The following is a 19,715-nucleotide window of genomic DNA, read 5'->3' on the forward strand; positions in this document are numbered from 1 at the left end:
CTCACATGACTGGAATGCTGTCATGGATGACTATGTGCTTTCTAGGAAAGACAAGCCAGGAAGGCGAGGTGGTGGAGTTGCTTTTTATGTGAGAAAGCAACTGGAGTTTATCAAGCTCTGCCTAGGGATGGATGAAGAGCGAATCGAGAACTTATGGGTAAAGATTAAAGGGCAGGCTAGCATGGGTGACATGTTGACTACAGGCCACTTGATCAGGAAGAGGAAGTAGATGTGGCCTTCTACAGACAGCTGGAAGTAACTTATGCTTGCAGATCCTGGTTCTCATGGGGGACTTCATCCACTCTGATATCTGGTGGAAAGATAGCATGGCTAGGCACAAACAGTCCAGGAGGCTCCTGCAGAGCACTGATGATAACTTTTTGACACAGCTGATGGAAGAGCCAATGAGGAGAGGTGTGCTGCTGGATCTTTTCCTAACCACCAAAGGAGGACTGGTTAGAGATATGAAGGGTGAGGGCAGCCTTCACTGCAGTGAGCATGAGATGGCGGAGTTCAGGATCCTGTGTGGAGGAAGCAAGGCAATAAGTAGGATCACAAGCCTGGACTTCAGGAGAGCAAACTCTAGCCTCTTCAGGGACCTTCTTGGAGGAATCTGATGAGTTACGGTTCTAGAGGGAAGGGGGGCCCAAAAGAGCTGCTTAATATTCAGGTATTACTTCCTTCAAACTCAAGAGCAGTGCATCCCAAGGAGAAAGAACTCCAGGAAAGGGGGCAGGAGACCTGCATGGATGAGCAAGGACTCCTCGCAAAACTGAAACAGAAGAAAGTATACAGAATAGGGAAGAAGGGACAGGCCACTTGGGAGGAATATAAGAATGTTGTCAGAATATGCAGGGATGTGATGAGGAAGGCTAAGCCTCACCTCCATCCCTGGAAAGGTAATGGAACAGTTCATCCTGGATATCATCTCTAAGCATGTGCAGGAAAAGAAGGTGATCAGGAGTAGCCAGCATGGATTCACCAAGGGGAAATCCTGCTTAACTAATCTGATAACCTTCTATGATGGAATGACTGTCTGGGTAGATGAGGGGAGAGAAGTGAATGCTGTCCTGGACTTCAGCAAGGCTTTCGACCCTGTCTCCCACAACATCCCCCTAGGTAAGCTCAGGAAGTGTGGGCTAGATGAATGGATGGTGAGGAGGATTAAGAACTGTCTGAAAGGCAGAGCTCAGAGAGTTGTAGTTAGTGGTGCAGTTTAGCTGGAGGCTTGTAGCTAGTGGTGTCCTCCAGGGGTCAGTCTTGTTCAACTTCTTCATCAATTATGTGGATGAAGGCACAGAGTGCCTCCTCAGCAAGTCTGCTGATGATACCAAACTCGGCGAAGCGACTGATACACCAGAGGACTGTGCTGCCATTCAGAGAGATCTGGAGAGGCTGGAGAGCTGGGCAGAGAGGAACCTCACAAGGTTCCACAACGGCAAGTGCAAAGTCTTGCACCTAGGGAGGAATAACTCCATGCACCAGTACAGCCTAGGGGTTGACTTGTTGGAAAGGACCTGGGAGTTGTGGTGGACAACAAGTTGACCGTGAGCCAGCAATGTGCCCTTGTGGCCAAGAAGGCCAATGTTATCCTGAGGTGCATTAGGAAGAGTGTTGTCAGTAGGTCAAGGGAGGTGATTCTGCCCCTCTACTCAGCCTTGGTGAGGTCACGTCTGGAGTACTGTGTCCAGTTCTGGGCTCCTCAGTACGAAATAGACATGGAGCTGCCGGAGAGAGTCCAGCGTAGGGCTATGGAGATGATTATAGGACTGGAGCATCTCTCTTACGAGGAAAGACTGCAAGAGCTGGGCTTGTTTAGCCTGGAGAAGAGAAGACTGAGAGAGGATCTTATCAGTGTCTACAAATATCTTAAGGGCGGGTGTGAAGAAAATGAGGTTAAACTCTCTTCCGTGGTGCCTAGTGACAGGACAAGAGGAAATGGGCACAAACTGAACCACAGGAAGTTCTGCCTGATTATGAGGAAGAACTTTCCTGTGAGAGTGACAGAGCACTAGAAGAGGTTGCCCAGAGAGGTTGCAGAGTCTCCTTCTCTGGAGATATTCAAAACCTGCCTGGATGCAATCCTGTCTTAATGTGGTCTAGGTGACCTTGCTTGAGGTGATCTCCAAAAGTCCCTCCCAACCTCAATCATTCTGTGTGATTCTGTGAAGAGCGGGAAGGTTAAGGTGGAAGGAGGCTCAAAGTGACATTAAATCACCTTTTTACCCTCTTTGTCTCAAGCTGCTTAACAGCCCGTACCATGAGTCGGTGAACTCCTAAGGACTGCTCTGTTGGCTGCTGTACTGCCTGCTTATTCCTTGGAGAAAGAGCACTTTGAGACTTTACTATCCAAAAGGGAATACAGGGTGTGAAGAACATTTCATAAGTCAGCTCCTTGATAGTCTCTCAAGGTGTCTGCACAGACAAAATCCTGCCCTGATCAGAACTAGGCCTTGCTCAGTTCCTGGGTACTGGTATTTCTGTTCTTTTACAGGGAATAAAGTGATTCTAACCGTGCTCCGAAAGCTCCACTCCTCCATTGTTTTTTAAGCTAACATGTATTTTTTTTGTGTCCACCTAATTTTTTATGCAATAGCCAAGTCTCCTGCATTGTGTTCTAATGCCCCTTCCTAAGACAATTCTCCAAAATCTCAGGGACTGTTCTTTTGTATATCTCCTCTAAACTCGCTGGTAGGCTTATTATTTAAAAGGTGCAAGGCATTCCTTGTGCAGAGCCTTAGGTGAGTGAACATGCACTTGGACAGGTAGCACTGGATACATTCACATTGCAACCAAAATAGGAGACAGACCATTACTGTCAAAGTAAAGAGAGAGAAATAAAAGTTTTAGGACAGTCAGCAAGCAAAGGCATGTGCTCACAGAAACTTTTCAATTAAGTCCTGAAATGCAAAGCTGTTGTGCGAAACTCTCTGGCTGCCTGAGGTCTGGTGTGAGAGGTGCCCTGACGCTAGGAACGCGATACGGGAAACATACGTTCTTTGGCATCCTGGGGAGAGTTGCGTGCTAACATTTCACTTCCCCATTTATCACCAGCATAGCTGGCAGGTAGCTTGTGAGTTGGGCTGGATGGTCCGTATCCTCTGGGGCTCAGATCTCCTTTGTACCTCTGATTAGACTAGATGATAAGAAAGAAAAAAAATGTGTAAGGTCCTTTTTTTTTTTTTTTTTTTTTTCATTTTTCATTTTCTTAAACATATTGCTTCCCTCCCAGAGTAACAAATGGAGGTGCAAATTGTCTTGTCCTCCCTGTGGTGATTAGCAGCGCTCAGCTGAGTTCATGTGCACTCAGGTGGAGCTGCTTAGAGCAAGTTCCCTCTGGGGGCAGGGGTCTTGTAAGTAAGGATACAAACCAAACCAAGGGCCTATGGAAGCATGAGGGCATTTACACCCCAGGGAATCCTGTGCCATGCTCACCACGTGGAGAAGCATAGTGTTTTATACCCAGTACTGCTATGCATAACCACTCTGACAGTTCAGAGCAAGCATACAGCTCTGTAGCCTTTTGTTATGCCAACATTAAGGCTCATAGGACTTTCCTAAAGATGGAGAGCATGGGCAGCAAAATACTTTATATAAAGAGAGAAAAACAGAAATGCCATTTGAAGCTAAAACTTCAGTGCTCTAGTAATTGGTTCAGAGTGAGACCATTGCCAAATGCCCAAAGCTGTATGGGAGAGAGATTTTGATATCTTCTTGATTAGACTAAGAGGGCTTTTGTCTAGAAGTCTGCTGGGCCACTTTGTCCTTTGCCTGAGCTGTGAAATTCTGAAGTGGGAAGCAATTCTGTGCCTCCTTAGGGCACTTAGAATTTTCTTCTTCCACATCTTTGCAATACAATGTGCGTGACAGCAATAGTCAATATTCATTTAGATGATAATACTGTCTACCTCCACTGCAATAACCTGTTCCTACCTCTCTAATATCTCCTGGTGCTGAACTGAACTGGATAAGAAAACTGTTTGTTTTTAATTTAATCCTCAACAAAAACCTCAGCTTTTGGGGGCAAAGTTTACTCTTGCGACCGCATTAGCTCCTTCATGCTGTTCACAGTATAGCCCTGAAAACAGCAGAATTTCACAAGAGGAGGTGGTAAACTATAGGCTGAGAAGCATGTGGGTTTGGAGAGGCAAAAGGTGGAACTATTTCAAGCCAGTGGGGCCAGCAAATATTTAGTAACATGAAACTTCAACATGAGACCTTTTCTATTGGGATGCCTGGTCATGGTTCTAGGCTTGAGGTGGGTGTCCTTTTGAGCTAGGGTTCCTCTCAGTAGCAGGCTTCTCTCTACAGCACAGGACCTCAACCTTCACCTGCCTCATAACTCTGCTTGACAGGTGCCCTGGCAGTGGGCAATATGCTTAGCATTGCAGAGAGGGAGAGCAATGTGAGCCTGTTGGGTGGATTGGATCAATATGCCTGGTGCAGGGACAAGGAAGGCAAGATGATGGCAAAATGTAAGAGTTTTAGCATAGGAGACTTGGGAACCTCCACAAGCCTGGTTCATTTAATTGTGGGAGAGGTCTGGCTCATGCAGGCATGTATGCAGTATCCTAAGAAATCCAGGGAAGTCTAATTAAAAGATTATTCTCAGTGGCTAATTATGCCCTGTAGCTAATTACCAGTTAAATATCACCTGACTATAGACCTGTTCGAGCTCTTCCAGTTTCACCACATCCAGTATATTATAAGGGACGTAACCAGCCTGCCCACTCCGGTTGAGCAACTTCCACCACTGCTTATTATCTTCCAACACCTGAGAAAAGGAGAAAAATATCTTTGCTAGTGAGAACATTGGATTTATGGCATAGAGAATGGCATATAATGGAAAGAAAACAGTATTGTGAAGTTGTCGGAATGTGAGTTTGTCAGTTCCTGTCATAAAGATCAGGAACTGGCAAAAAGACCTGTGTTACATTATTTCCAGTTCAGAAGTGATGTGAAAACTATCAGAAACATCATAATAGCCAATAAGAGAGCACCTCTGGGGAAAATATAGATCCAGAGTGCTGACAAACTCATAGTTCCTACTTAATTTGCCTGTTTCTCTCTCTCTCTCTCTCTCTCTCTCTCTCTCTCTGTCTTTTTCCTCAGTGACTGAGTGTACTTTGTCTTTTCGTATTAAAAAAACATCAGAAGTAATTCCTGCCAGAGATGGAAAAAAACCCAAACTAGCTACAAGATTGTCATATAACTTGATCACAGTAAGTCCCATCATAATACACAATTTAATCATAGCATAGCATAATCACGTCATAACTTTAATGTGGCAAGAAGAGAGCCCCATTGCTGAGACATTTGTTATTGCACTCTGCCCCTTGCTTCTTTTAGCAGGCTTGTTTTTACCCAGAACTGTGATTTTAAAAAATCACTGTATGGTGAGGAAACTTCTCTGAGTGCCAGGTTTACTGCACAGCCTTGATGTTTATTTCTGTTTAGCTCTGGATAGATCTATAGCTGAGAAATTGGTTTGGAAATAAATCAGTTTATCCAGGTTGAACTTTGTTAGCAAGGTGCAACACACTTATTCAAGCCACATTGCCTGAAGTCATACATCAGTCATGGTTAGAGTGGAGACCAAAGCTTTGTGTTGCTGCTCAGAAAATACCAAGTGAAAATGACTTGGCACTTGCCAGTCTTGAGATGTCTCTCCTTTTCCTAGAAAGAGGAGAAGGGCACACCTTGTTCCTGAGCACCTTCACCTACCTCTAAGATTTCATCCTTAAGCACTGAGAGTTCATTGGCATTTCGTGCAGTGAAATCGTAGCGGATTTTGGCATATCTTTTCGGTGGGGCCATTCCTTGTGCCTCAAAATTCCTTCAAGAGAGTAAAAAAATGGAGTTATTGTGGAGGCCCTTTCAATAGCTAGGGCAATATAGGTCCACTGGTGAAAGACAAGTGGTAATGACTCTGTGCCACTTCAGGTACACTTGTGCTGGAGGGAGGTAGTGCCCCCTTGCTCCTCTGTTTTGCAGAAAATTTTGATCCCTTGTTTTATAAAACAACCTATGCTAAAAACAAAGGCTCTTCGGACAGTGACCGTTTTGTGCAACGGTGAGGCTGCTACCTTCAGAGTGGGACAAAAGACAGTTTCCCCATCCCCAGTTTTGCTGCAGCAAAAGCTGGTGAGACTGACAAAGCAAAACTAAAATGCCCTGATTCTACTCCTTGTGAAAACTAAATGTGAAGCACTCATGTCCCCTTCTTCTTCTTCTTCTCCAGTTAGGATGGGTATAGTGCTAGTTTTTAATTCCAAAAATGTTTGCAGTATGGGAAACCTGTCATACCTAATTCTGCAAGGATAAGAACTACTTTGACACGCTTTTTCTGGATCTTTCTGTCTATGACTTGCAGCCAGAACAGCTAAACAGTGCAGTTTCCAAATGCACTTCATAGCAAGCATACCATCAGGAGGTCAGATACTCTTCTGGCAGAGCTACACCAATTTATGTCAAGGCTACTGTAACTCACAGCAGTGGTTCCAGTGCTGCTAATTACTACAGTTTTTATCATTATGTTGGCCCACTCCTGAATTCCTAGTTTTGATCAATGACTTTAAATCTGTAATCTGTGGACCCTCATTTGTCTGCTGAGGCATCTGTAAAATGAATTTTAAAAGTCCATTCTGTTTAGATTTCCGTTCATTTTACTGTCTTCATTAAATAGATTTTGGTCATCTGAAGAAGGTTGAAACCACTGGTCTAGTGTTTTTTTATCGTGCCCATGACTGTAGCATTGTCTTTAGTTTGCTTGATTGGGGACAGCTCTTGGTCTTGTTGCAGCCACATGCAATATATACTTGTAATTCTGTAGCTGGGGAGAGATTGGAGCAGACTTGCAGGTAGATTGAATTTGACAGTCAAGAAAGGGAGTGGTGGCCTTACCCAGCAAAGCCCTGAAGGCAGGGAGAGGGAGGAGTGCCTGCGTAGAAATCATGTCTTTTGTAGCCTTCCAGAAGGTAAATGACTCATTAGAAAAGGAGTGAAGGCTGGCAAAATTTAAAGCTAAGGAGCACTTTGTGCATACCTAGATTTTACATGAGAGACCTTTGCTGATTATTGCTTGGGGCTTTCGTGACACTTCTCTGTAGCCAAAAGCCATGGCATAAATAATAATAGTGATGCATGGGTATTTTTGTTAATATTTTGTCTTTTGGTTAGAGAACTAAGTTAAAGTACCCTGAGGAAAGCATGAGTATACCAGGAGATATGCCTGTCCCAGGACTGTGATAGTGGCAAACATCTGGACAGACCTGGCTCAAGTCTGATCTGAACTGAAGAAAACATCTAAGCCCATTCTCAATTTTGGTATCTGCTTCAGCACCACTGACTTCAATGTTTTTTTTTCTTAAATATTATCCGCAAGGAAAAGTTATTGTTGACAGTCTGAAAGACGGGAGAAAGGTGAAGTCCAAGAAACAAAAAGCTAGTGAAACCCACCGGCTGAATTCTTTTCTGTCCTTTTAACTCCTAGCTTTTCTTTCAGAAAAAGATCTCTGTCATAGATTTCTGTCACGTCAATAAACTATATGTTCCAAAGTAAAAAGAATTGCTTTATAACATGGAATTCCCATCTCAGCCAACTCAAATAGCTCTGTCCATCCAAAATCATTACAGGACAAAGAGACATCCTCATCTACTCTTCAGAAAGTCCTCCCTGTAGTTAGACTGGGTGGTGTCTCAGGGAAACAGCCACCTTTGCAAATTGGCACTCTGCTAATTTGTATTCCAAGACTCATTACTGATTTTTATAGTTATATAGTCTTTGTGTTGAGACTAACAAATGAACATGTTTGCTTAATTGTATTTATCTGTCAGTCATTTAAGATGGACTTAAATGTATGCCTGTAAACTAATTTTTCCTCATTTTTCATAACTTCATTGAGGAAGATGGAATTGGAAAACAATTTTTTACCATAATTCTCTCCCCACTCAACAAACTGTGTCTGTAGCATTTTACAGTCCCAGTAGAACCTTTGGTGGGGTGAATTATTTTGCTGATATACATGGATTTGAGGTATTTTGCTCTGAAACAGAACTTTTGGTAATAGTAGTAGAGCTCATAAAGGTTTTAGAATTGAACATAAAACCATGAGAAGCTAGTCTGGCTTGAAGCCTTTTTGCAGTCTAGAGCTGGCTCCAAAAAAGTGCATGGTTAAGTGTTTTGCTGGACTTCTAGTATTAAATGATTTAATGGACATTCAGTGTAATCAAGGTTTGTGCTTGGGTAAAACAGAAGACAGTTCATAACATGTCAAATTACTTCAAGGCCAGATGAATATGGCTGAGAATTCATTTGTAATTTGGGAAATGATTGTTGAAACTCAGAGATCTCATGAAAAATTGAAAGGCATAAGCCCATGTAAACAAGCAAACAAATGAAGATCCCCAAAAGTTTGAACCAATAATTATTTCATAAGGATTTTTCACTGTTGAATAACTGGTGATAAAAACAGCAGGGCACAGTGTTCATTTAAACTGTGAATGAGCCATCTTCTGGAAAAAGCCTGAGGCAAAGGTTCTTCACCCAGGAGGGTGCATTTGAGGAAGGTTTATTCCATTTTCTGGTTTTATCTCCATAAGAAGAGTTATCTGAAGTCAACCCCATAACCGTCTCTTGATGGAAAGATGGGCAAGACAGGAAACAAATTATCATTTTATCCAGCCTTTAGTAAATGTTTTTCCTTTTGGTTGTGACCAAAAGCAAAAGGAAGAATTTCTGCCTCCAGTGAAACAAAACAGCATTTCCTCAGTTAAAGCACTTTCTAAGCACTATATTTTTCAATGGCAGAAAACTTGCATGTGCTTGTGACTTAGTATGGATTCCTCCTCATAAAAAGGCTCCTTGCATGCAAACTGTTGTGGCTTCAGGCTGAATGGAGAGCTACTAACTTCTCTAAATGTTCAGTGAACAAAAGGTGCAGCATGCTATCTTCTGCACACGATCCTTAGAATTAATTTGGTGGACTGACATTATAAAAAAAATCATACTGATGGACTAAAGAAATTAGTCAATACTTCTGCCTCTTGTGGTGGAAAACACTTGTAACCTTGCATTTGTATCCTTGCAGACCAGCTGATGATTAAATAACAGACGATGTTTACATGAATAATTGCTTGTCAGATCTCTGAGTTCTCTTGATCTCATTAGCAAATCTGAATTAGTAATAGCAGGCAGTTACCTAAAGGCCAAAACTTCTTGGTGTCATGATATGTTGTGGTGGGTGCTTCTGAGGTTACGAGCTGGGAGCCAAGGCATCACTTTCCAGGGTGGTGCTGATATTTACCTATTTACATGTTGAGTTACGTTCTGCTTAAAGGCATCCACAGCTTGTGTCTGATCAGCTGTCTGGCTACGCTTGAGTGAGGAGTTACGGTAAGGATATCCATTGGCTGATGACAGCTGAAAAGGTAAAACGGAGTCAGTAATGCCAGGGAAGGGGAAAGCTCTGAGAGATGCGCAAGGTGATAATGATAGATGAATCATGGTCTGGAAGCTTTTGGTCAAGATGAGGCACACACCAAAGAAAAATGTTTTTCAAGGAAAATAGTATCCATAGGGCTTGTTAAAGGCTCACTTAATTCCAGATATTCTGTTTCCTATTTTTTTAGGAGCTGAGGCTGATTATTGCTTGCCCTTTTCTGGCCTTATTTTCTTTCCATATTTAAGTAGAGTGAGCAGATCCAACTGAGTCTTGAGCTGACTTCTTTTAAACCACCACCACAAACTCTGTGATAGCACAGATGGGTCAGATCAGAATTTAAGATGTCAGAAGTATACCAGACAACTTTATTCTCCCTGGAATACTGCTAGGTTCCTCTTATGCCAAATGCAGAGGTTACCTTGCCAGAACTTCCCATTTTTAGGAAGGACTAGGGCTGACTTGTTGAAAAGGAAACCCAACAACTACTAGCCTATTTGTGTGTGCCTCTGCTGCATGAGTATATTACGCTATGAGATTTGGTACTGGCAGCAAAATCCCATGCACTCAGAGTATTGGCCAAGCAGCAGACTCTGCCCTAATCTCTGCATCTCTGTTTTAACGCTAATATATCCCATTGTTTGAAAATTCACTCCGATAACAGAGTTGCACCCTGTGCTGCAGTTCATTGAATTCCCTCAGAAAAATCAGAGAACTGATGTCTCAACCTGTCACGATAAAACCCAGCAAGGGCCTCAGTACTGTAGGCAGGATGAGTTTCGCTTTCCAGCTTGTAAAGCTTCATGGGCTTCAGCAAAAGATGTTTCTCACTCTGAGAAAGAGTGAGAAGAGAAAGAAGGAGGAAAGGAAGAGGAAAGGAGGAAAGGAAGAGAGAGGATGACTGGGAGCACAAGACTAACCTCTTCTTGCAAGTGTCCGATGTCTATTTCCCAGGGAGCTCCACGGAAAATTTCCATGGGTGGTTCCCACCCGTTGCGGAATTTAGGAATGTAGCTTGGGATGTTTGCTTCTCGAGGCCATTCAGCTCTAGGACATGAAGCAGGAATATGCAGTGAGGGTCACAAGCAGCATGGGTCTGAGAGCCTCCATTACCGTGGCATCGGCAAGGTCATCAGGGCAGAGGATGCTAGATGAAATGCTAAGCCCTGAACTGGTGTTAGCAACCATTAAATTGAAGGATTAGGGTGAAACAGACCTACATCCTCCTTTATCCTTGACCCTCTGACATAGCTATAAAAGTAAGCATCCCTAATGTCTTTCTCAAGTGTTTGGGAAGCCTTGTGAGATGGCAGCCCTGTCCTCACCTGGATCTGGTCCATGTCTCTCCAAGGGAGTCCCACAGGCTCATCTCTTTTGGTGTCAGATGTCCTCTGAGGAAATCTGTGGCATCTTTAGAAAGAAGTGGACTGAGGACAGACCTGGCAAGCTCAGGGCCACCACAGCTATTGACAATCTGAAATACACACAAACACACACAAATACGAGAGATTTTGCAGGGGTTCAAAATGTCAAAGCAGCACACACAAAGGAACAGAAATCAAAGACAGAAAAATCAGTGTCTCTGACCTTTTGGAGTTTCTGTGCATGCCCACTCCAAAGGAAGCCAACCTAGCCTCTATGGTGAGCACTTCTGAAAACACGCCACTTCGTATTAGACTAGCAGTTCTAAAGCTCCTCTGTGCCTTCATATTTAAGGCTGAGATTTCAAGACACAGGTGAACTAAATGAATGGTTTGCTGCTACCTAAAAGGGATGCTGTGTCATTCAATGGGCATTTTTGGTTAAGAAAAAGGAGACAAATAAGGAAAATAGTTTCTCTGCCAACTTTGTGATCTGACTGAGATCTCCAGGTATAAAATGACAGACAAAGGGCAAGCCTTCATGTCTGAACTGAACAATGTCTGAACTGAAAATTAGATGTTGTTGGAGACAGGATACATCAAAAGCTGTCACATTACAAAATTGAATCACTTGCAGTTTCTGTGTCACCTCTGGCTTCTTTTTTAAGTTATAGTAGCCACTGTGATCACAGTCTCAGACTCAACCATAGACTTCTTCACTGAAGTGTGAATGTCTCTAAGGTGAAAGGACTAAGTGATACGAATAGAAAGCTATGTCTGACTAGGGAGTTGGCCCAAAGAGGACCATACAATATGCACTACCCTTCTGATTTCATTTGTATCTAGCAGTTGGCTGTAGTAACTCAGCGCTGATCCATCATTTTTGCCATGTCAAATGTAGCATTAGTTACTGCAGGTCCAATTTGTTTTGTTTGCTAGTAATGTCTTACTTGCATTTATATATGCTGATCCTAGCATGATGGATGAACACAGACCTCTTCGGTCATTAAATTTAATCCCCTGGAGATTGTAGCAACTGTGTTGCATGGAGAGAAAATGACCATGCTCCATCTTAAAACTAGTTAGATCACCTCCCTACTGACTTTCATTGCAGGGCAGAAAATGACTACTCTTGAGGTGTAGAAATTTTTATCTAATTCACTCTAGTGTCTTGTCTATTCAGTAATCAGCATCACTAGAAATAAAAAGACCTGTGAAGAAGGTTTACCAGTTCCAGTGGCCCAAACAGGAAATGTACCAACTCTGAAGCACTTGGGTTCTGGATGTGCTTTCTCAGTTTGGCCTGAAAAGAGAAAGAAAACCTTGTTTAATCCCAATCTGGTTTTGGCTCCTCTGTTCTGTGACATGGAGGAATTGTTGTTGACTAATATCTGGCTAGAGTTAACAATACAGTCTGAAACGTACGGAAACTCTTAATAGTTTACTTCCAATTTGGGAAGAAGATTAAGTGATTGGGGAGTAGGAATCATTCTGGTTTAGATTATTTCTATTTGGCGGCCGTTCCTAAGAGCCTGGACTTTCAGAAGGGGTGAAACATCTGCTCTATAAAAATCATGCCCTTTAAAGCTGTTTTGAGAGGAAACTGAAAGTCTTGGTTTATTCTGGAAGCCTTAGTGAAGAATTGAAGGGTTATTACTTTTGATTCTTGCAAAGTTGAAAATCCTGTCAGTTCCTGTGAATGAAAACAACAGAGCGAGTGTTTTACAGGGCCTATTGGCAAATTGCCACAGGAAAAAATCTTCACTGAGGTCTTGCCTGTGTAGTGCATATAGAGCTGCCCAGTTCAGTAAAATGCTTGATATTTGGAAAAGACTGTGATGGAAGGGAGGAGAAAATGTTTAGAATTACTTTACAATAAGAATTGCATTAACAGCAATCAGCTAAGCTTGGTGAGAAACCACCTGAGTTTATGCTTCCTTTCTATTCTTTTCTCATGTCTCATGCTGCTGGCATTGCTGCAATGGAAAACAGACCCCTCTCCTAACGAAATGCAATGCCTAGTCATTGTAAATGCTGGCAATTAAACATTAATGTGGAGTGGAAAGTGTGAAATAATTGATGGCAACAGGGCAACTGCGCGAAGTGGCTCTTCACAAGGAGGGAGCAGCCATGTGGCACATGACAAATTCCTGGGGGCAGGCATGACAGCGCTGCTCCACCTGGATCCCCCACCCTCCTTGTTACTTGCCCCTGGCCTCTTGCCTGGAGAACAGCTGCTCTTGGTGGGTTTGTTTACCCATGGATAGCAAAGTCCAACGCCTGAGTGCAGAGGGATCTCAGATACGTGAATGAATTTCTTACATGTTAGCTCATGTGCTGCTGATAGGAAAGCAGCAGCAATGCAGAGCTCAGTAGGGCTGCGTGCCAGAGAATTTACTCAGATTTGCAGTCTGTAATGAGTGCTTGCAACTGCATCACACTGTTGGTGGTGGCCAAGTTGGCTAGTACTGGATAGGACACTAACTCCAGTGTAGATGCAGGCTGTGACTGTGGGTTTGGTTGACCGTGCTGGCTATACTTTATTTATCTCAGCTTTATGAGCAGCCAGAAAGGGCTGGGTGCAATAACCCAGTGTGGATTTCTTTCTGCTTGGAACATCCTCAGCTTCTTCCTCAGGGCAGCCTTACTAATGACTTCTCAGGAACGATCTTGTTAGGCTGTGTTCACTGGGCAAGCTTGGTCAGAATTGACTGAACTTCCTTCTGGCTTGTTACACTGATGGGCTCACATGCCTAATTAAGCAGAAATCGCAGCACTGGGAACATCTTTATGCTCCTACTCTTCATTCCCTTAATAAGGCAGCTCCTCCAGAGGAGAAACAAAGGAGGAGCTAGAAATGTTAGGGCAATGGGGGACATCAGTGTGATTGGTTATAACTGGAAACTTCCCAGGCCTCTGGCTAAGGCAGCTTTACAGCTGCTCAGTCAACAGAATCAAACAAGAACATAAGTTATTTTTCATATATATATATATATATATATATATATATATATATATATATAAAGTCCTAGATTTTCTGCCTTGGAAGGATAACAAAGACTAGAGCTCTCACAAAATCACCTGGATTTTTAAAGTGGGCAAACAAAATTGAATATGCACAGTAAGGATGTCTATATAAGCCTTGTAACAGCTACCAGCAAGGTGGGCGTGACAGTTCTTAGATCTCTAAAGTCACGGCTTCATAAATACTGGGCTTCAGGACTGCATCTGAAAAGAGATTCTGGCATTGCAGGGCCCCTGGCTGTTCATTTCCATTCTATGTCACCACTCAATTTGGGCTGGATTAGCATCTCTGCAGCCACAGGATGAATCTAGTAAGGGAACTCATCTGGCTTAAAATTAACATAGCAAAAAGAAATTGGTTTGTTTTAATATGTATGCTATCGCTAATCCTCCCATGCAGGAGCACAAGTGCTTGTGCTGTCCTACAGAGAAGGAAGGTATGGAGAGTTGAAGAGCAAAAGGTTGTTCCTTTTTGTGGCAAAGCTGATGCCTGTCAGAACAAAGTGTTTGTGAAAGAGGGGTGCTAGTTCCTGTTGCATGGGAGCATGATGCTGATATTTGCACTGGCATGCTGGAAGGTTTGTGCCTTTTTTGAACTTAGACTTTATGCCTTTATTTTCAGTTTAACAACTTGACTAGAGAAACCTACACAAGCCTGAAACAATGTTTGTTTTGTGATTGTGTGTGGCAGAGAAATCTTGAATTCATACCTTTGTACTTTGATAGCTGTTTTGGTTCAAATTTCATTTTAAATATTTAGTAATTGTGATATACAGGGAAACAGCCATGTCACTGCATGGGACCAAAACACCCTTCTATGTCTTACCAAGAGGTTAAAAGCCAGTTTGGTTTTCTGGAAGCAGTCGATGAACTCAGCCTCGCTTGGGGGTCTTGCTCGAAGAGTCAGTACTCCCTCTTTTATGAGAAGGTGGAGAGAAAGACACTTTAATTAGAACATCCCTTTCCAGGAGAGGTTCAGCTTGCTGGCATGCACAAGACTGCTGTGACTAGAGCAACTCAAAATCAAGAGCTGAAGAAAGCCAAAACATCTCTCTGTTGGAGGCTCTGTATGCTCTGAAATAGGTTCCCAAGAAACAGGAGGACCTACCAATCTGATGTATCTGTTGTTGGATCCTTAGCCACACTGCTGCACTGACCTGCCTCGCGAGGGTCCCTTAGGTTTCTTCAGGTTTCCTCCCAACCTTCATCCGTGCCCCATGTTGCCCATTTGTTCTAGCTGATGTAAAGTACCTGCTGGCCCTTTCTTCTTATTTTTCTTCCCTTTCTTCCTTTGGTTGAGCTGTTTGAATGCCTCTGCAGCCTTCTGAAGCCTGGCGACGAACACTTCAATGTCATCCAGAGTGCAGTTCAGAGTTTGCTGTGAAGACAAGAACATGATGAACCAAGGTGAAAGAGAATCAAGACTGCAAGTGTCTGGGAAGCCCAAATCCCAGAGTGTGCCTATCTGTCTGCCTACACCCTTTCCTGCAAAAATGGATAGGAATGGGGAAACTAGGTATGAAAGCTGAATTCATCACTTTTCAGTCACAAAGCTCTGCCTGGGTTAGTCTGCTGTATTTGTCAATGTGATAACTGTTCCCTGCTAATGAACATCAGGAAAATTAAAACTTGGCTGTGGGTTGGGGATGAGCAGTCCTTCTGAAATCAGAAGAGCTACTTGAGGACAAAAAGAGATTGCAGCTGACCTAGCAATGGAGTTTTGGTTTTGCTCACTTCATCTTTATAGGCAGTAGGTGCCAGATTAACAATGATTAAACTACACATAAAATGTCTTTTCATGGAGGAGTCCCCCTGCTTCCTTCTTCTCTTCTCTCCCCCCCTTCTCTCTGTTGATCATGCACCATTCTTGTTACCAACCGTTTCTTTTTCAATTTTCTGTGCTAAGATGGCTCGGGACTCTTCATGGTCCTGGGAGCTGGAGCCTCGTCGTTCATAGTCTGCTAAACAAGGGAGAGGAGAGAAAAAGATGTTTACCATTATGGGCTGAAGATGGGCTCCATTTAACACAGAAACTGTAGCCTGTGGGATGGTAACTCTTGACTTGGGTTGTTTAGTCATTTATTCTGTGTTTTGAGAGCACCTCAGGAGCTCACAAAGAGCAATTCATGCAGGAGGTGATCAAAGTTACCAATTCAATCTTCCAAGGGTCACAGCAGTTACCTGCCTGCCAACCCTCCATGTCAATACGCTGCCTGTTTTCAAATATGGGTGGTGAATGAATTACAAAAAGCAACCAGCTGCTAGCTACAGGCAGAGACCTGCAAACTCAGATCTCCAACTGTTGCGAGCCACTAACTCCTTTGCTTTTGAGCTAAGCTTACACCCACTGAGGAGCTGAATGGCCCCTGCTCCCACTGCTAAGCACTCCATGTATATGTGAAGTGCAATGGGAATAATTCATACCCACTCTTCCAACCTCCAGCTCTCAACAGAAGCCTTGGTTGTCCCAGGGATAGAAGTATAACTAGTCAATGGATAAGCATGAAGAAATAAGACCTGGAAAAAATACTACTGTCAGTTGCTAGACTGCATCAGGGCAGGAATTCTGCATGACAGACATTTAGGCAGGCCCATGCAAAAATCAACATTTTTGTATGCAAGTGCTTTTAACAGGTATAGAAAACACCCTCTTGCAATAAATAAATGTACGAGCACCTACCAGGTTTCAGAAGACAGACACAGAGTAAGATGGCAATGTTTCAATGTGAGCAATTGCTCAGGTAGCCTCTTGTGAGAAGAGTGATGCGTCAACTGATGAGATGGGTTTTGAAAGGGCTAGGACAGCAGGTGTTCAGACACCAAAACATACAAAGTGGAGAGGCAGTTTTTGGCAGAAGACTGTGAAAAATGTATGTCATCTTTAAGTGTTAAGATTAGATGATTAGTTTTGTCAGGTTTTGTAGAAAAAGCAGTAAGATTTGTTTAAAGGAAGAAGCAATCTCAGCAAACAGGCATCATTCAAGACTTTCTTCTGCCAGCTGCTTTCATAACGGACTCCATTTTCTCAGGTTCAGAAATTCTACCTGAAATGTGTGCCCAGCTCTGCTGATGTAAGCAATGAACTTAAAACTTCATATTAAGCATACTGGGAAGGGAAGAGTTAAGGGTGGCCATTACATGAAAAGCTGCTGAGCATTGGAATATAGGTGTTCATAGATGGTATTTATGGCAATCTGTATTATATGCATATGAATCATTTTTAAAAAGCTCTTCTGCTCAGCCATATCTTATTTGCATTATGCAAAGCTGGATCTGAAATAGGTTCTTCATTCAGGAAACTAGATCAGCTGCTTGGTTTCAGATCCCACCTCAGGGAAGAGTATTTTCTCTCATCTGCTACTGTTTGGAGTATTTCATATTGTACCTTGATTACAGGTTTTCCTTGAACCTAGAAGTTAAGAGTGCCCACCCCAAGAGAAGCTGGTGAATTAGGCAGTGGTAGGAAAGGCCCAGCATTTATTGGTCATTTTAGTCAATCTGAGCTTTCCTCTGAGTCAGAATCTGGGAGCTTATTTCTGTTACTTCTTCCTCCAGAGAATAATACAGTTTTCTTTCAAGATAGCTAAAAGTAGACTGAAGTCAGGATGGTTTTGAAATAAGATTTTATATTAACACATGAGAGAGATGAGTTCAAATCCATGTTTTCACTCTTGATTCTAGGAAAACTAGTGCAAACCACTTAATTTCTGTAGGTGAAATTTTGGCTCCTGTATGGCCAGCAGGGCCAGGAATTTGCCTTCCTGATCCAGGTCTATCTATCTTGTTTGTACATTTTGAGATCTTCGGTACCTGGTCTGAGCTTCATGTATTTGCTCAGTTTCATGAAGAGCTTTCATTTCTCTTGGGAATTTCATTGTTCCCACAATACAGATGCCATTACAAGGAATTTTGAGGAGCTTTGATTTATTGAGCTGTCATTTAGCAGAAGATGCCTACTACCAGCCTAGAGGGTTGAAATATTTGCTGCTGCCCAATTTTTAGGCATTTATAGAGCACTGCCAGAGATGTAACAAAATGTTTCGTTTGGTAGTATCTGTGTTACTCTGTAACACTGCCAGACACTGTGCTCCTGCAATATAGGGCCTGAAACCACCACAGGCCCTTTCAGGAGGGTTGGCTGTCCTGGGTGATTTTTTTGCATGAGTCGCCAACTCCCAGGAGAGTCTTGCTGATCACCTCCAGTACCTGGATCATGCTGGGAAGGAGGTGCCACCCGGTTCCGGTTCATTGATGAGCCTCGCATATCGTGCTGGATAGGGACGGGAGCCGGCCCTTGAGGCGGTGGCAGGATAGACTGTCTCTGCTTTATCTTTTCTTGGTTTACTCTGCAAGACAAACAGCAGAGCCAGCATCAGTGGCTGATGATCCTGTTTCTGAGTGTGAGAATGCAGCAGCAGGAGCAAGGACAGAACACTCCAGGGGATCCTGTTTGCATTGGCTGAATTTTCCTCTTTGCCCAGAGGCTTGCAGGTTTGAGAGGAGTGGCTGCAAGCGGAAAGCCCACATCTTTGGCAAAGAAGAGCTCCAGCAGTTGATTGATTTAAGCAAGGCTTGCTATGTTTGATCTGGAAGACCTGTACTTTCAGTAAACACCATTTGGTATTGGTGCAGGGTTGTTGTAGCAGGTGCTTCAGAGCAGAGGCTGTCTGTGAGGCTGGTGAAACACCTTGCATGGAGTCAACAGCTCAAACCATTTTTTTCCTAGCTCTATCACAACATTCAAGAGCCCTTCTTTGAAATCAATCAGCAAAAGAATTCCTCCAGAATGTTTTGTTTCAGGGTATAAAATCCCTGAGGGGCCGCTCATGGGAGATTGAGACTCCCCTCCCAGGTATGTAAAACAAGGATATGTTTTGAGCAAGGAAAAAAAAATGACAGCCAAAATTCAGATCCCCTGTAAATTGCCATGGGACCCAGCTAGGAGGCTAAGTGAGCTTTTTAACCATGTCCTCATGGAGATGAAAATTATAAGAGAGTCTGATTTGCAACTCTTGTAATATTTGATTGGGAATTTGAACCACTCTGTCTGGGCTCTGCCACAGCAATGAGACAACTGAGGAAGTGCTTGTTTTCCAGCTTCATTAGACAAAACTGTCCAGAATGGTATATGAGTGTTTCATGCCATCAGATCGAGCTCTCATTCAGCTTTAAACCCTGAGCTCATACTGGCTAAAATCTTACACGGCGTCTGGATCCACATGGGGTCTAGGGCCGGCTGGGCAGCCTCTGCACTCTGAGTTTTCTTTGTAAGAGATATGATTATGGGCTTTTATTTATTTATTTATTTACTCCCGGCTATGTCTTGTAGCCCTGCAGTACTTACTTGAGCGTCTGTGGCCGTATCTTCTTTCCATGCTTGTGGTCTGCCAGGGCACTTTCTATGTCCTCATGAACCATCTCCGCCTCAAAGACAAAACAGGGTATTTTACTAGGGGTTTACTTTGGAGAGGGTGGACAGCTCCAAGTGGGCAAGGAAAGAAATGGCTAGCAGAGAACTGGGAGCCAGGAGGCATGTTTGCTCTGTCACCAGCTTGCTTGGTCTTGAGGAGGCTGCAGCCAAACATTTCTGACAGTGCACAGTCCGAGAGTATGTGGGGTAGGTGAGAGTGCCAATTTAGAAGGGCTGGAAGCCTAGGGACATTAAGTGAAGGCATCAATGTCTGGGCAAACCTCTAGGGCCACTCACAACTTCCATTGACAATTCCTGGAAAACTCTGCCAATAAGGCAAGCAGCGTGTGTGCACGATGTGCTGCAGTGGGATTGGATGCTGTGCTGCTGCAACAGATGTGCCAGTGCGAGCCCTGGTGCCATGAGTGGGAGAGGTGGGCTGGAAAGGACTTTATGGGTGGATTGCAAATGCTCTATGAG

The 19,715-nt window shown here is 43.3% G+C and overlaps 1 protein-coding gene across 3 annotated transcripts in view; it reads right to left on the reverse strand.

Moving 5' to 3' along the window:
* The window catches only part of EPS8L2 (EPS8 signaling adaptor L2), a 79,108-nt gene that overhangs the window by 6,717 nt on the left and 52,676 nt on the right, over positions 1-19,715 (reverse strand). For 2 of the 3 annotated variants that reach the window (XM_062577651.1, XM_062577649.1), the window contains 12 exons: positions 19,170-19,249; positions 18,032-18,171; positions 15,704-15,786; positions 15,077-15,203; positions 14,652-14,740; positions 12,030-12,104; positions 10,766-10,914; positions 10,361-10,487; positions 9,306-9,421; positions 5,725-5,836; positions 4,667-4,774; positions 2,995-3,136 (listed from right to left, as the gene is read on the reverse strand). In XM_062577651.1, coding sequence (XP_062433635.1) covers positions 2,995-3,136; positions 4,667-4,774; positions 5,725-5,836; positions 9,306-9,421; positions 10,361-10,487; positions 10,766-10,914; positions 12,030-12,104; positions 14,652-14,740; positions 15,077-15,203; positions 15,704-15,786; positions 18,032-18,171; positions 19,170-19,249 — 1,348 coding nt within the window. The remainder of the gene's footprint in view (positions 1-2,994; positions 3,137-4,666; positions 4,775-5,724; positions 5,837-9,305; positions 9,422-10,360; positions 10,488-10,765; positions 10,915-12,029; positions 12,105-14,651; positions 14,741-15,076; positions 15,204-15,703; positions 15,787-18,031; positions 18,172-19,169; positions 19,250-19,715) is intronic. The other variant, XM_062577650.1, reaches the window with a different exon arrangement.

Source organism: Rhea pennata, chromosome 5 (assembly GCF_028389875.1).
Source record: "Rhea pennata isolate bPtePen1 chromosome 5, bPtePen1.pri, whole genome shotgun sequence".
Classification (NCBI taxonomy): domain Eukaryota; kingdom Metazoa; phylum Chordata; class Aves; order Rheiformes; family Rheidae; genus Rhea; species Rhea pennata.